The sequence below is a fragment of the Cebus imitator genome, unplaced genomic scaffold (assembly GCF_001604975.1).
Source record: "Cebus imitator isolate Cc_AM_T3 unplaced genomic scaffold, Cebus_imitator-1.0 Scaffold206, whole genome shotgun sequence".
Classification (NCBI taxonomy): Eukaryota; Metazoa; Chordata; class Mammalia; order Primates; family Cebidae; genus Cebus; species Cebus imitator.
In genome coordinates this window covers 3655423-3673211 of record NW_016107521.1, presented here as the reverse complement: position 1 = coordinate 3673211, position 17789 = coordinate 3655423, and the positions used below count along the sequence as shown (strand labels likewise).

General features: G+C 39.0%; 1 protein-coding gene across 1 annotated transcript; it reads left to right on the top strand.

Annotated features, from left to right (window-relative positions):
- The first annotated feature begins 2155 nt into the window (after positions 1-2155).
- Positions 2156-3253, top strand: LOC108317722 (olfactory receptor 1L3). The gene has a single exon (XM_017548384.1). The coding sequence runs from the start codon at positions 2418-2420 to the stop codon at positions 3216-3218; it is 801 nt and encodes a 266-aa protein (XP_017403873.1). The 5' UTR covers positions 2156-2417; the 3' UTR covers positions 3219-3253.
- The last annotated feature ends 14536 nt before the right edge of the window (positions 3254-17789 follow it).

The window sequence follows — 17789 nt, the reverse complement described above, 5'->3', positions numbered from 1 at the left end:
CCATTCCTTTGGGAAACATTGCTATGGCGCAGAGGAAGGAGCTGGGATCTGGAGAAGCCAGGAGATCTGTGACCTAGTTCTGAATCCACCACGATCCCAGTGAGTGACACTGATGAAGATCTGAGTCTTTCTGCCACTACTCTGAAAATGAAATTAGACTGATGATGTGTTCAGAGCCCTTTCAGCTCTAACATCCAAAGCATATCAATACTGAAAACTGTTTTCAAACTAATCATACAGTGGAATGGAGCAGATCTTAAAGCTTAAATTAAGCTTAAATTAAATTAAAGCTTTAAGATGAGGCGAACAGCTTTTGAACTTCAATAGTTTTTAAGGTGATGGCTGTGTAAATTGATAGGCTGCCTTATAGCTCCAAAATGAACTTTTTTTTTTTTTTAGTTGCAGGGTCTTGCTCTGTCACCCAGACTGGAGTGCAGCGGCAGAATCATAGCTCACTGCCACCTCGAACTCCTAGGCTCAAGCAATCCTCCCACCTCAGCCTCCTAAGTAGCTAGGACTACAGGCACATGCCACCACACCTGGCTAATTTTTTAAGAAAAAATTTTATGGGGATGAGGTATTGCTATGTTTCCCAGTCTCCAAGGCTGGTCTCTGGCCTCAAGCAGTCCTTCTGCCTCAGCCTCCCAAAGTGCTGCGGTTACAGGCAATGAGCCACCGCACATGGCCTGGATGTAAATGTTTACTGAAGAGTAAAGCATTTCACTATGTCTATAAAACCTTCAAATTTCCAAAGCAAAATAAGACTTCAGTGTGCACTTCCTAGTTTGGAAACAGCAACCGTTGTTTCTTGGTTCTGAAAGGACTTGATAGCCACACTCTAACAATAGCAGGGCATTGCTAGAGGGCTTTGGGCTTCTTTCCTCAGAACTAGGTTTTTCCCTCTTTTCTCTTTGCTTCCCCATCTAGACAACTGGACGTCTGGGTCTCATTCTTTCCTCCTACTTCTCTCGCTTTTGCCTCAGATGTCTTTCCTCTGTTGGCATAAAGCATAGGTGTGTATAGGGTTTGCAAGTTAGAATTTATTACCTCCATTTTCAAGTCTGTTTTAAGTGACAAACATTTTACAGTTTTCTTTTTGAAAATTCCTATACTACTTTATTTATGTGGCATTATTTGTGCATGTCCACCCCCTAATGGATTAACTTTAGGTTTCTTGCTTCCATTGTAAATGATGTAGAAAGAAACATCTTGATTATTTTAAAAAGGCTATTCATCAACTACAAGCTAGGTGAAATAACTATTTCATTACATGTGGTTTAGCCACTTATAATCCTTAATCAGATGACCTGAACTTGATTCATAGTCTTCATTTGTGGTTCCTGTGATATTCTCTCTCTCTCCCTCTCTCTCTCTCTCCTCCTTGTACCTACCTCTTCTCGGTAGTTCTTGCTATGGGTTAAATGTTTATGTCCCCCCAGAAGTCATTTAATCCCCAATGTGATAGCATTTGGAGATGGGTATTTGACAGGTAATTTAGGTCATGAGGGTTGGGGCCTTCTTGGTATGATTAATGCCCTTATAAGAAGAGCTTGCTTCCTCCCCCTCCTTTCTGCCATATGAGACTACAAGAAGACAGTCCTCTGAAAACCAAGAAACAAGCCCTCCACAGACACTGGAACTTCTGGCAACTTGATCTTGGACTTCTCAGCCTCCTGAACTGTGAAAAGTAAATGTTATTTAAGCCACCCAGCCTCTGATAATTTGTTTTGAAGGCATCTCGCTCTGTCGCCCAGGCTGGAGTACAGTGGCATGATCTCAGCTCACTGCAACCTCCCCCTCCTGGGTTCAAGCAATTCTCCTGCCTCAACCTACCTAGTAGCTGGGACTAAGGCATATACCACCATGCTCAGCTAATTTTTTGTATTTTTAGTAGAGAAGAGCTCTCACGATGTTAGCTCCTAACCTCAAGTGATCCACCCACCTCAGCTTCCAAAAGTGCTGGGATGACAGGCATGAGCCACAAATCTGGCCAGTCTGTGGCAATTTGTTACAGCAACCTGAACTGATTAAGACAGGTATCTACTGCAAAGATCTTTTAAAAAGCAAAAATACACTTTCAGTTCTGATTTCTCCATGCTCAGGAAAAACAATAAACATCACAGTAAATGCTCTATTAATAAGTATTCAGTGTAAGAACAAGGAGGAAAGATGCATGTGGTAGATGACATAAGAATTGTGTCATTAATTGACAGTGTTGTTTATCTTTAGGTGAGTACAAGTCCACGGGAATATCCAACCAGACAAGACTCTCTGAATTTACCCTCTTGGGACTCTCCTCTCGGTCTGAGGACCAGAGGCCACTCTTTGCCTTGTTTCTTGTCATATACCTGGTCACTTTGATTGGAAATCTTCTCATCATCTTGGCTATCCACTCTGATCCTCGACTTCAAAACCCTATGTATTTTTTCCTAAGCTTCTTGTCCTTTGCTGATATTTGCTACACAACAGTCATAGTCCCCAAGATGCTTGTGAACTTCTTATCAGAGAAAAAGACCATTTCCTATGCTGAATGTCTGGCACAGATGTATTTCTTCCTGGTTTTTGGAAACATAGATAGCTATCTCCTGGCAGCTATGGCCATCGACCGCTGTGTAGCCATTTGTAGCCCATTCCATTATGTCACTGTTATGAACCGCAGATGCTGTGTGTTGCTACTGGCCTTCCCCATCACTTTCTCCTATCTCCACTCTCTTCTACATGTCCTCCTGGTGAATCGGCTCACCTTCTGTGCATCAAATGTTATCCATCACTTTTTTTGTGATGTCAACCCTGTGCTGAAACTATCCTGCTCCTCTACCTTTGTCAATGAAATTGTGGCCATGACAGAAGGGCTGGCCTCTGTGATGGCTCCATTTGTCTGTATCATCATCTCTTATCTAAGAATTCTCATTGCTGTTCTCAAGATTCCCTCAGCAGCTGGGAAACACAAAGCCTTCTCCACCTGCAGCTCACATCTCACCATGGTGATTCTGTTTTACGGGAGTATTAGCTATGTCTATTTGCACCCTTTGTCCAGCTACACTGTCAAGGACCGAATAGCAACAATCAACTACACTGTGTTGACATCAATGTTGAACCCATTTATCTACAGTTTAAGAAACAAAGACATGAAACGGGGCTTACAGAAACTGGTAAACAAGATTAAGCCTCAAATGGGTAGGTTTTCTACAACAACCAATAAAATCTGTGGGCCCTGATTGCAAGGAGCGTGTGTGTGTGTGTGTGTGCGCGCGCGCACAAACACACCTGATGCAACTCTTTTCTTGAAAAACATTCCTTCATCTTCACCAACTGTAGCTTCACCTTGTGGTTTTCTACCCTGTGGTCTATGTCATCCTATGATTGAACAATGTGGATGTCTTGGTATCAATGCTTAAATCACAGGCTCACCTCATAATATCTCTTAATTCCAGAAAATCACATTCTCTTTACTCTTTGCATATTTATTTGGAGCCTCTCGTATTTCTTTGTGTTTATAAGTTCAGCCAAGTTTGGTCATTCAATTGTCAGATAATTTTCATATATACCTATGTAGAAATTTATATATGTGCGATGATATTATGCATACAGTCACTCTATTCTATTTAAAGGTGTTGGAAATGTTTTGCAGGTGTATGTGCGTGTGTGTTTGTGTGTGTGTGTGCAAGTCTCAACTCCCCATCAGACTACAGGCTATGCCCCCCCCTTTTTAAAGACAGGATCTTACTCCCCATCACCCAGGTTAGAGGCAGTGGCACTATCATAGCTCACTGTAACCTCAAACTCCTGGGCTCAAGCAATCCTCCTCCCTCAGCCTCTCTAGTAGCTAGGACTACAGGCATGTACCACCACCCCTAGGTAATTTTTTAAATTTTTTGTAGAGACAAGGTCTTGCTATGTTACCCAGGCCGGTCTCAGACTCCTGGCCTCAAGTGATCCTCCTGCCTTGGCCTTTCAAAGTACTGGGATTTTAGGTGTGAGCTTCCACATCCAGCTTTATGGTACCTTTTTAAAAGTATCACAAGAGCTGAATGTCCTGGGCTCCGGAGTCATAGATTCTCAACAACTGCCACCAATTATCTGATTGACTTTTTTTTTTTTTGAGACAGAATCTTGCTCTGTCACCAAGGTTGGAGTACAGTGGCACTCTCAGCTTATTGCAGTCTCCACCTCCCGGGTTCAAGCAATGCTCACGCCTCAGCCTCCCAAGGAGCTGGGATTACAGGTGCCGACCACTACACCCAGTTAATTTTTGTATTTTTAGTAAAAATGAGGTTCACCATGTTCACCATATTTCTAGGCATCTGTAGGTGGTTAAATAAAACACCCAATTTAAAAATCTCCACTGTCTCCTCTATCTGTCTAGTTGTTTTGCTCAGAATAAAGAAAGGTATATTCCATGTAATCAGAAATATTTCCTATGGTCACTGGAGGCAGAGTCAAAAAAATCAATAAATATAAACTACTAGTAAGAATCTCCTGGGTCAGAGTACCTAGTATAAAGGAGCCCCTCAATATAGTTGGGGAACAAATTACATGACTTAGGAAAGCAGTCAGATGAATTATTTTGCACAATATTTTTTTAAAGCAGCAATTTAGTGAGTTTCTCTTTCTTTCCTAGTATTCATATTTTAGTAGATGGAAATGTCTAAGTCAAACAAATTAATCTCTCATGGTATTTTAGACAAGGAGCAGATGGATGATCTTAAAGTGTAAAATGATAGAATAAGGTTCCGGTGATCTATTACACAGCAGTTGACTACAGTTAATGATAACGTATTGTGTTCTCACCACAAAGAAACAACATGTATTTGAAGTGATGGATATGTTAACTAGCCTGATTTGATGATTCCACAATAAATACATGTATCAAAATACCACACTGTACTCTACAAATATATACAATTATTATTTATCAATCACAAAATAAAATAAAACTTTTTTAAAAGAGCATTTAAATCCCTTTGTTTTAGCCCTTGTCAATCCCTAACCAAAGGTAAGGCAGAATCAAGATAAGGATATGTTGTTCGATTTAATTCCTTTATTACATGTATTGCAAATTAATTTTAACTTCCCTGCCAACTGTGATCATCTTAGGACTCCTGCATTGCTAATGAGGAAACTAATGTGCCTACCATTGGACTGAATGAAGAAGGATGAAGATTGAGTATGTCTATGATGGGCATGGGAGTAAGGAGCGCTGGTACACATAACAAGTGAAGGTTTACAGTCATCATAGGCCTCAAGACTTGGGTATACTCTCATTCTATAGCATAACTTTTAAAAAAAATTTTTATTTCCATAGGTTTTTGAGGAACTGGTGGTATTTGGTTACATGAGTAAGTTCTTTAGTGGTGACTTGTGAGATTTTGGTGCACCCATCACCCAAGCAGTATACACTGAACACAGTTTGTAGTCTTTTATCCCTCACCTCCCTCCCACCCTTTCCCCCTGACTACCTCTTTTTATATTGGAAAAGAGGTAGTCAGATTTTCCCTTTTTGCTGATGGTATGATTTAATATCTAGAAAACCCTAAAGACTCCATTCCATCTTAGATTTGATTAATGAATTCAATAAAGTTTTGAGATATAAAATTAATGTACAGAAATCATTTGCATTTCTATATGCTAATTGTGATCTAGCTGAAGAACAAATAAAGAAGGCAATCCCATTTACAATAGCTACAAAAATAAATAAAATATCTAGGAATATATTTAACCAAGAAAGTGAATGATCTCTATAAGTAGAACTACAAAACACTGATGAAAGAAATCGTAGATGACATAAACAAATGGAAAAAACATTCCATGCTCATGGATTGGAAGAATCAATATTGTCAAAATGACCGCACTTCCTGAAACAATTTACAGACTCAATGTAATCTCCATCAAATTACCAAAGTAATTTTTTGAATTAGGGGAAAAAAATCCTAAAATTTATATGGAACCAAAAGCGAGCCTGAATAACCAGAGGAATCCTAAATAAAAAGAACAAAGTTGAAGGCATCACATTATCTGATTTCAAATTATATTACAAGGCTATAGTAACCAAAACAGCATGGTACTGGTATAAAAATAGGCATAAAGATCAATGAAACAGAATAGAAAACCCAGAAATAAAGCCACATACATTCAACCAACTGACCTTTGGCAAAGTTGACAAAAATATACACTGAGGAAAGGACACCCTATTCAATAAATTGTGCTGCAAAAATTGGATAGCCATATGCAGATGAATGAATCTGGACCCACTGAATCAAAAAAATACCTGCATCTATATGTTTTTTGAAGAACTATTTACAATAGCAAGGATATGAAACCCACCTAAATGTCCATCACTGAAGAGCTAAAGAAAATATTAGATAGATACTTATAGATAGATAGATAGTATACACATACACACACACACACACACACACACACACACACACACACACATACACATACTTATGGAGTCCTACTCAACCATAATAAAAGAACGAAATCATGTCTTCTACAGCAACACAGATAGAACTAGAGGCCATTATCCTAAGTGACATTACTCAGAAAGTCAAATACCACATGTTCTCACTTCTAAGTTGGAGCTAAACAGTGGGTACATGTGTATATAAAGATGAAAGCAATAGATACTGGGAACTTCAAAAGGGGGAATGCTGTGGGGTGCAGGCTGAAAAATTACCCATTGGGTACAATGTTTACTATTCAGATGGTGGTACACTAAAAACCCAGGCTTCACCACTATGCAATAGTGTACATGTAAGAAATCTTCACTTGTATCCTCTAAAGATATAAAAGTTAAGAAGATAAAACTTAAAAATAAATGTAACTAGTTTACAAACATTGTAGCCCATTGTAGCTTTCCAGAATTCTCTACATTGGGATGCAGGGCCTGAAGTCCAGAAGTCCACATAACAATAAAATGTTTTGCTTCAGATTGTCATTATTCCTTGGGCAGCATTTCTCTTAGCAATCTCATGGAAAGAAGTACCTGGATTTTAGAGTGGAATCCAAAGTTTCTTGAGTTCCCTTGCCATAATACCCTCTAATAACTTTCACCACCTAGTGAACTAGGACATACTTTTTAATCACATAATTTTAACAAATTTAAAGATGTCAACCAATGTTCACTAAGTCATCATGGTAAAGGAAAGATAGCTACCATGACTATTTCCCAATCCCAGGTGCGTACCCAAACACCATGGAGAGAAAGCAGAGATATTTGAGGCCAAACCTTAACCTGTGTGAGGCTGAGGTCACCAAGGCCAGCCATGACCTCCCCCAGAGTCCCTTTTTGCTCCTATTTCAGTAGCATTCCAAACCAGATAAGCCAATGTTCTAACCAGGAGATAAACACCTTTGCTCTCAAGAGGGAACATGTTTCTCTGACTAGACAGTGGGATGGGTATGCCTGAGTAATCTTGGTTTCTCTGTACCAGTGAACTATGTTGGGATCAGCTGTGGCCATGGTTACTTCAAGACTGACTTGATATGCTAAGAAGTTCCAAGCTTAATTCCCAAGCAGCCATTCACCAAGAAGAAGCCAAACTTTTATCTCTGGATTCCATTTAATTAGGTTATCAGTAGCCAACCCAAGTGGTTAATTAACATCAAAGAAAAGAATCTAAAGGTTCAATAGCAAGTCCTCCCCAGAGCCTTGTTAGGAAAGCTGAGATTGGACCTGTCCCTCAGAGGCACCTTCTGCAATGATGGTGGCTCAGAAACTTTTCTGACACAGCATCATGAGTGAGGCCTCCTGGCTTTTCCCCTGGGATGTTTTCAAGGGACCATATTCTTCTTTGATTTTAGAAACAGGAAATAAGATGCCATAACTCAGAGGCTTTGCCTGCTCCCATCTGAGGCCAGTCCTCCAGGGCAGCATTGGAGAGAGCTACTGAATAACCAGCTTGAGAGAGACAGTATATTTAAACCAGTTTTAGTCAGGGCCATTTTTTCATGTGTTCTTTAAATAACACTGTTCTTGAGGCATACAAATCAATTCCCCTATTCCTTTTGATCTCCTAGTTTAAAACCCTGATAATGGTGTCTACTTTATCTAAGGCAGGGATTTTCAGCCTCCTCTGCCCATTTAGCCACCTGGGAAGCTTCAGAAAAGATTCTGATGCCCAGGCCATATCCCACACCAATTAAATCAGAATCTCGAAGGATGCAACCCAGCTATCCATATTTTTAAAGCTCTCAGGTGATTCCAATGTACAGCAAGGTTGGGATTCCTTTAGAGGGTCCCTATTGTCTTACATAATTTTATAGCACCAATGTTGTGATTTTAGGGTTAAACAAATGAATTACCTCCTTCCCTTATATCCTAGGCCTATTTTTATCTATCATAAGTTTTGGAGTTTTCTGGCCTTTTCTTAGATTTTATGTATCAATATTTGTTACTGAGAAAGGACATAAAGAAAGCACTATGTTAAAAATAATTTAATTCAATTGTTCTGGTCTTACATGTTTCTATTTTCCTTTATTCCCCTAAGTCCACAGACAACACATGAATACAGTCTAGTTGTGAAGTAATTCAAACAGAAGCTATAAAGTAAAACTTAAAAGTAACTCTTGATTCCCACCCACAAACCCATTGTGTATAAAAATATATCTTTATATATTCAAATATAAGTATTAACACTTTGAAATCACACAGTATAAATATATTATTTCACAACTTGAATTTTCATCTGATAAGATGTCTTGGAGATGGTTCCAAGTCACTACTATCTACAATCTATACTATTGTTTTTAACTGGCCCCTAGGATTTTAACAATATTTCATAATATGAAGCTACTATAATTTATTTAAACATTCCTTTATTATTAGACAAATCAATAATTTCTCTTTCTCTGTTACAAATCTGCTGTGAATATCTTGTACATAATATTGTTCAACTGTGTACTATGCTTTATATACATACATAAAAGTAGAAGTTGCTAGATACAATAAAATTGTCCTTCAGAGAAGGCATTTCTATGCCAATCTAGTGTGTGACAGCATGTTTCTTCACACATTCAACACTCTATAGTATCAACATCTTCCATGTTTTCTAATATACTGATCAAAAAATAATATTTCATTGTTCCCTTAATTTACATATATCATTATATATGTTTATTGGTCATTTCTCTTTCTTCCACTGGGAATTATCTGTTTATATGTTTTCACGTTTTTCTATTGAAGCATTAGTCAGACTAGACTCTATATGCTGCAGTAGCAAATCAATCCTAAAATCTCAATATCTTCACACAATAAAACTTTATTTCATGCTCATACTGTGTGTCCAGTGTGAGTCATTGGGGTGCTCTATAGATAGTGACCCAGAGAAAGCCACATTGATAGAGGTCCACTACAGTATATCAAATCAAACAGACCCCTTAGCAGGGAAAAACAGACTGGAGAACTGCATGTGGTTTTCCTTTGCCTTAACCCAGAAATAACACACATCACTTTAATTCATATTTCTTTGAACAGAAGTAATTATGTATTCACACCAAACTGCAGGGAGCAGGAAATATAAGTTTTCATATGCAATATCTGGTAAACATTACTGTCTCTATTACATCTTGAAGTGTTAATAATTTCTGTATTGACTTTTTGACATCTATTGTATTATATGAATAGTGATCTTGTCTGCTGTGCATACGATCCTCCATATCTGTGGGTTCCACATGTGCAGATTCAACTAATCATGGATTTAAAATATTCGGAAAAAATAATATTACAACAATAAGAAATAATATAAATAAACAGTATAGTATAACCATTATTTATACAATATTGACATTACCTTAGGTATTATAAGTAATCCACAATGATTTAAACTATACTGGAGGATGTTCATAGGTTATATACAAATACTATGCCATTCTATAAAAGGAACTTTAGCATCAGGGATTTTGGTATCCACAGGGATCCTAGGAGCAATCCCTTATGGATACGTCATATATCTGTGTCCAGTTTTTTTTTTCTAATCCTTTTGCTTCTCTTTTAACTTTTTGCATGGCATCATTTGCCACACACATTTTCACTTTTATATAGCCAAATCTGTCAATCTTCTAATTTAGAGCATTGGGGATTCTAATTTGCTGAGGAAGGGATATTTTACCCCCAATGTTGCAAAAAAAATTCTTCTGTATTTTCTTGTTATAATTTTATAATTTTTTCCTTTTAGATGTCTGAATACATTTGGAATTTATTTTTACATATGGTATTAGGTAGAGATCTAAATTTATTTTCTTTCAGTTGAATATACAATTGTCCCACAATTTTCTTTCTCCCAGCTACTTGGGAGGCTGAGGCAGGAGAATCGCCTGAACTTGGGAGGCGAAGGTTGCAGCGAGCTGAGATTGCACCACTGCACTCCATCCTTGGCAACAGAGCAAGAATCCACCTCANAAAAAAAAAAAAAAAAAAAAAAAAAAAAAAAAAAAAAAAAAAAAAAAAAAAACAAGAAATCACCAAATTATAAGTAGAATACTTCTTAATTGTTCTGTGATTCCTGAGCCAGGAAATAATTACAGTGTTTCAGATTGAGATAGCATGCATTTTGTTAAAGAACATAAATGATTGCTGTCATTGGATTGTGGCATCTCTGAAGAGATCATTGGTATTAGATCCTTTTCAGGGTTGCTAAATCTGAAAATGTTACGGTCCTTCAATGTGTCCAGAGTTAGAGGATTGAACTTGAAAAGAAGACTACGGAAAATGAAACTCACATCTGGGTGAGATAAATATGCCTTAAGATTATCCTGCCAGGATAAGAAAAGATTAGAATGAGTTCCCTTTAATAAAGAGGGCACTGCCAGTGGCATCTAGGGATACTGAAAACTGTTGTCTGTTTTTCCGTTTTCCGCATTGTGATTTCCTTGTGTTACCTTGGTAACACATAGTCTTGGTAGAGTCTATTAACAGGGGTCCCCAACAACTGGGCTGTAGAGTGGCACCAGTCTGTGGTCTGCTGGGAACCAGGCCACACAGCAGGTGAGTGGCAGGCAAGTGAGGATTACTTCCTAAGCTTTGCCTCCTGTCAGATCAGCAGCTACATTAGATTTTCATAGTAGCTCGAACCCTACTGTGAGCTGTGCATGCGAGGGATCTAGGCTGCCTGCTCCTTATGAAAATCTAATGCCTGATGATCTGAGGTGGAACAGTTTCATCCCAAAACCATCTTCCTCCTGCAGGAAGCACACCCATGCAGCCAATTCTGATACCAGGCAATCTCATTGCTAAACTACAATGGCAACCTTATTTAATAAGATAATGAGGTCAGAATTACTATTGCACCTATTTTATAAATGGGAAGACTGAGGCATGGAGCTATCTAGTGAATTGCCTAATGTCATACAATGAGTAAGTGGCAGCTAGGGATTTGAACACAGGCATTAACTCCAAAGCCCATTCTCTTAACCTAACATTGCCTTTCTCCACTCTGCCCGAGTTTTCTGCCCCTGTAATAAACCCAAAATTCCATGTTTCCCATGCCTTCACCAAACATCCTAACAACCTCAAGACCATTTCCATATGCCTAGAAATTAAGGAACTCCCCCAGAGTCACACAGCTAGTGAGTGCAGGGATGGGATACAAAGTGAAATAACGAGTCTCCAAAGCTCAGCTCTTACCCTCTACACCAGAGTTCAGATCCTGACTTACCACATACCTTGCCATGGATACATTCTTATTCTTTTTATAATGGAAAAAATAACATAGAGGGAAGATGGCCATGAGAAGGTAACACCAGAATGTGCCTCCCAGCAAATGAGACGCAGAGGGCTAGAGGACTTCACAATTCCAAATAAGGTGCCAGGTTAGTTTCTGTGGGACTGATGCAGCACTGAAAATAGCCCAGGGAAGAAGCTGCATGGCAAGAGCCACCAGGAGGGCAAATCAAGAAGGTTGGTGGGGAGAGGACTTCACCCCCTTGGTGCTCTAATTCAGATCCTGTGCTTACCTCATCCCTCCTGCAACCCATGGTCCACCAGAGCCCTGCCAGACCGTGGGGTGCCATGGGTAGTTGACGCAAATCTAAGCAGCAGCTCCTGTGGGCGTGGCAAGTTGTCACACGGACCTGGGTGGCAGTTTGGACTAAGGCCAGTGGGATGGACCATCCCACAGAGGGAGACAGAGTTGAAAGCAGGGAAACAGACCATAAAGCCTGGCAGGCCCCACCTCCACAGAACTCAAACCTGAAGCCCTCGCTACAGTGCTTGGCAGCAAATACACCAGTTTGACCCCAACTAGGAAAATCGAGCTCTGGAAGAGATGCCTTTGGGAAGGCGGGGCTAATCTCACCTGCAAACAAACTCCAAGGAAGGACCACCCACCCAACAAGCTGACTGAACCTGAGACAGCCCAGCAATGCCCTCTACAGGCCAAAAAAGATACAGCTTCAACCTCAACAGAAAAAAAGTCCACTCAGAGACTCCTCCTGAAATCACCAACTTCAAAGATTAAAGGTAGATAAATCCACGAAGATGGAAAAAAACAGCGCAAAAAGGATGAAACCATCAAAGAACAGAACACCTCTTCTCCTCCCAGGGATCACAACTCCTCACCATCAAGGGAACAAAAAAGACAGAGAATGAATTTGACGAATTGACAGAAGTAGTCTTCGGAAGATGAGTAATAACAAACTTCTCTGAGTTAAAAGACCATGTTCTAACCCAATGCAAAGAAACTAAGAATCTTGAAAAAAGGTTAGCCAAAATTCTCACTAGAATAACCAGCTTAGAGAAGAACATAAATGACTTGATGGAGCTGAAAAACACAGCACAAGAACTTTGCAAGGCATACACAAGTTTCAACAGCTGAATCGATCAAGCAGAAGACGGAAGATCAAATCAATGAAATAAAATGAGAAGGCAAGATTAGAAAAAAAAGAGTGAAAAAAAATGAACAAAGCCTCCAAGAACTATGGGATTATGTGAAAAGACCTAATCTACACTTGATTGGTGTACTTGAATGTGACAAGCAGAATGAATCCAACTTGGAAAACACTCTTCAAGGTATTATCCAAGAGAACTTTCCCAACCTAACAAGGCAGGCCAACATTCAAATCCAGGAAATACAGAGAACACCACAAAGATATTCCTCAAGAAGAGCAACTCCAAGGCACATAGTTGTCAGATTCAACAGGGTTGAAATGAAGGAAAAAATCCTAAGGGCAGCCAGAAAGAAAGGTCGAGTCACTCACAAAGGGAGGCCCATCAGACTCACATCAGATCTCTCAGCAGAAACCCTACAAGTTAGAAGGGAGTGGGGACCAATATTCAACATCCTTAAAGAAAAAAACTTTCAACCCAGAATTTTATATCCAGCCAAACTAAGCTTCATAAGTGAAGGAGAAATAAAATCCTTTACGGACAAGCAATTGTTCAGAGATTTGATCACTACAAGAGCTGCCTTACAAGAGCTACTGAAGGAAGTACTAAACAGGGAATGGAACAAACAGTACCAGCCACTGCAAAAACGTACCAAATGGTAAAGAACAATGAAGCAATGAAGAAACCATGTCTACTAATGGGCAAAACAACCAGCCAGTAACAAAATGGCAGGATCAAATTCAAACATAACAATATTAACATTGAATGTAAATGGCCTAAATGCCCCAATCAAAAGACACAGACTGGCAAATGGGATAAAAAGTCAAGACCCATCAGTGTGCTGTATTCTGGAGCCCCATCTCACATGCAAAGACTCACATAGGCTCAAAATAAAGGGATGGAAGAAGATTTACCAAGCAAATGGAGAGCAAAAGAAAAGCAGGGGTAGCAATCCTAGTCTCTGATAAAACGGACTTTAAACCAACAAAGATCGAAAGAGACAAAGAAGGGCACTATATAATGGTAAAAGGATAAATGCAACAAGAAGAGCTAACTATCCTAAATATATATGCACCCAATGCAGGAGCACCTAGATACATAAAGCAAGTTTTTAATGACCTACAATGAGACTTAGACTCCCACACAATAATAGTGGGAGACTTCACTCCACTGACAATATTGGATGGATCAACAAGACAGAAAATCAACAAGGATATCCAGGACTTGAATGCAGATTTGGACCAAGCAGGCCTAATAGACGTTCACAGGACACTCCATCCCTAATCCACAGAATACACATTCTTCTCAGCACCATATTGCACTTACTCCAAAACTGACCACATAATTGGAAGTAAATCACTCCTCAGCAAATGCAAAAGAACAGAAATCATGACAAACAGTCTCTCAGACTATAACACAATCAAATTAGAACTCAGGATTAAGAAAAGCACTCAACACCACACAATCACATGGAAACTGAACAACTTGCTCCTGAATGATGAATGGACAAACAATGAAATGAAGGCAGAAATAAAAATGTTCTTTGAAAACAATGAGAATGAAAACACAATGTACCAGATCCTATGGGACACATTTAAAGCAGTGTCTAGAGAGAAATTTATAGCAATAAATGTCCACATAAGAAACAAGGAAAGATTAAAATCAACACCCTATCGTCAAAATTGAAAGAGCTAGAGGAGCAAGATCAAAAAAAAAAAAACTCAAAAGCAAGCAGGAGACAAGAAATAACTAAGATCAGAGCAGAACTGAAGGAGATAGAGACACACAAAAAAAAAACCTTAAAAAAATCAATAAGTCCAGGAGCTGGTTTTTTGAAAACATCAACAAAATAGACAGACTACTAGCTAGACTAATAAAAAAGAAAAGAGAGAAGAATCGAATAGATGCAATAAAAAACGATAAAGGGGAGATCACCACCAATTCCTTGGAAATACAAGCTACCATCAGAGATTACTTCAAACATTACTATGCACATAAACCAGTAAAGCTGGAAGAAATGGATAAATTCCTGGACACTTACACACTCCCAAGACTAAGCCAAAAAGCAGTTGAAACCCTGAATAGTCCAATAACAGGGTCTGAAGTCAAGGCAGCAATTAATAGCCTAGTAACCAAAGAGTCCAGGTCCAGATGGGTTCATAGCTGAATTCTACTAGACAATGAAGAGGAGCTGGTGCCATTCCTGTTGAAACTGTTCCAAGCAATACAAAAAGAGGGAATCCTCTCTAACTCTTTCTATGAGACCAACATCATCCTGATACCAAAACACGGCAGAGACACAACTAAAAAAGAAAACTACAGGCCAATATCCATGACGAACATTGATGCAAAAATCATCAATAAAATACTGGGAAACAGAAGCCAATAACACATCAAAAAGCTTATCCACCACAATCAAGTAGCCTTCATTCTGGGGATGCAAGGTTGGTTCAACATACTCAAGTCTATAAACATAATTCACCACATAAACAGAACCAACGACAAAAACCACATGATTATCTCAATAGATGCAGAGAAGGCCTTTGACAAAATTCAACAGGCTTTTATGCTAAAAACTCTCAATAAACTAGACATCGATGGAACGTATCTCAAAACAATAAAAGCTATTTACGAGAAACCCACAGCCAGTATCACACTGAATGCGCAAAAGCTGGAAGCATTCCCTTTAAAAACTGGCACTAGACAGGGATGCCCTCTCTTACCACTCCTATTCAATATAGTATTGGAAGTTCTAGCCAGAGCAATTAGGCAAGAAAAAAAAATAATAAAGGGCACTCAATTAGGAAAAGAAGAAGTCAAACTGTCCCTATTGGCAGATGACATGATCATATGTTTTAGAAGACCCCTTCATCTCAGCCCAAAACCTCCTTAAGCTGATAAGCAACTTTGGCAAAGTCTCAGGATAAAAAAATCAAAGTGCAGAAATCACAAGCATTCCTATACACCAATAACAGACAAACAGAGAGCCAAATCATGAGCGAACTCCCATTTAAAATTGCTACAAAGAGAATAAAATACCTAGAAATACAACTAACAAAGGATGTAAAAGATCTCTTCAAGGAGAACTACAAACCACTGATCAAGGAAATAAGAGAGGACACAAACAGATGGAAAAACATTCCATGCTCATGTTTAGGAAGAATAAATATTGTGAAAATGGCCATACTGCCCAAATTAATCTACAGATTCAATGCTATCCCCATCAAGCTACCATTGACCTTCTTCACAGAACTGGAAAAAACACTTTAAACTTCATATGGAACCAAAAGAGAGCCCACATAGCCAAGACAATCCTAAGCAAAAAGAACAAAGCTGGATGCATCATGCTACCTGACTTCAAACTATACTACAAGGCTACAGCAATCAAAACAGCATGGTACTGGTACCAAAATAGAGATATAGACCCACAAAACAGAACAGAGACCTCAGAAGCAATGCCACACATCTGCAACCAACTGATCTTTGACAAGCCTGACAAAAACAAGCAATGGGGAAAGGATTCCCTGTTTAATAAATGGTGTTGGGAAAACCGGCTAGCCATACGCAGGAAGCTGAAACTGGACTCCTTCCTGACACCTTACACTAAAATTAAATCCAGATGAATTAAAGATTTAAACATAAGAACTAACACCATAAAAACCCTAAAAGAAAACCTAGGCAAAACCATTTAGGACACAGGCACAGGCAAGGACTTCATGACTAAAACACTAAAACCAATGGCAACAAAAACCAAAATAGACAAATAGGATCCAAGTAAACTTGAGTTTCTGCACAGCAAAAGAAACAATCATTAGAGTAAACTGGCAACCAATAGAATGGGAAAAAATTTTTGCAATCTACCCCTCAGACAAAGGGCTAATATCCAGAATCTACAAAGAACTAAAGCAGATTTACAAGAAAAAAACAAACAAACCCATTCAAAAGTGGGCAAAGGATATGAACAGACACTTTAAAAGAAGACAAATATGCGGCCAATAAACATATGAAAAAATACTCTTCATCATTGGTCATTAGAGAAACGCACATCAAAACCACATTGAGATACCATCTCACGCCAGTTAGAATGGTGATCTTTAAAAATCTGGAGACAACAGATGCTGGAGAGGATGTAGAGAAATAGGAACACTTTAACACTGCCGGTGGGAGTGTAAATTGGTTTAACCATTGTGGAAGAGAATGTGGTAATTCCCCAAGGACCTAGAAATAGAAATTCCATTTGACCCAGCAACCCCATTACTGGGTATAAATGATGAGTTCATGTCCTTTGAAGAGACATGGATGAATCTAGAAACCATCATTCTCAGCAAACTGACACAAGAACAGAAAACCAAACACTGCATGTTTTCACTCATAGGTGGGTGACGAACAATGAGAACACTCAGGCACAGGGAAGGGAATAACACTCACAGGGTAAGGTGGGGGTGGGAAAGGGGAGGGGATGGGAGGGACAGCAAAGGGGGGCAGGCAGGATTGGGAGGGATAGCACTGGGAGAAATGCCTGATGTAGGAGACGGAGGGGTGAAGTGGTGCGGGGATGGAGACAGCAAACCACCATGGCATGAGTGTACCTATGCAACAATCCTACAGGATGCAGGATGTGCACATGTACCCCAGAGCCCAAATACAATTTTTTTTTAAAGTAAAAATAGAGGCTCTCCAAGAAATAGATCCATATAGATATTGTCAAGTGATCTGTGACAGAAGAGAGAACATATTTGACAGCAGAGAAAATATAGTCTTTTCAACAAATGGTGCCAGGGCAACTGGGAATCCATATGCAAAAAGAAAGAAATCTAGACATAGACTTTACACACTTCACAATAATTTATTCAAAATAGAGACTAGATCTAAATGTAAACTGTAAAATAATAAGACTCCTGGAAGATAACTTAAAAAAACTTAGATGATCTTGGGCATAGCAATAACATTTTAGATACAACAC

Coding starts and splice junctions, on each gene's coding strand:
- LOC108317722 (XM_017548384.1), top strand. CDS start 2,418: ATGTATTTTTTCCTAAGCTTCTTGTCCTTTGCTGATATTTGCTACACA.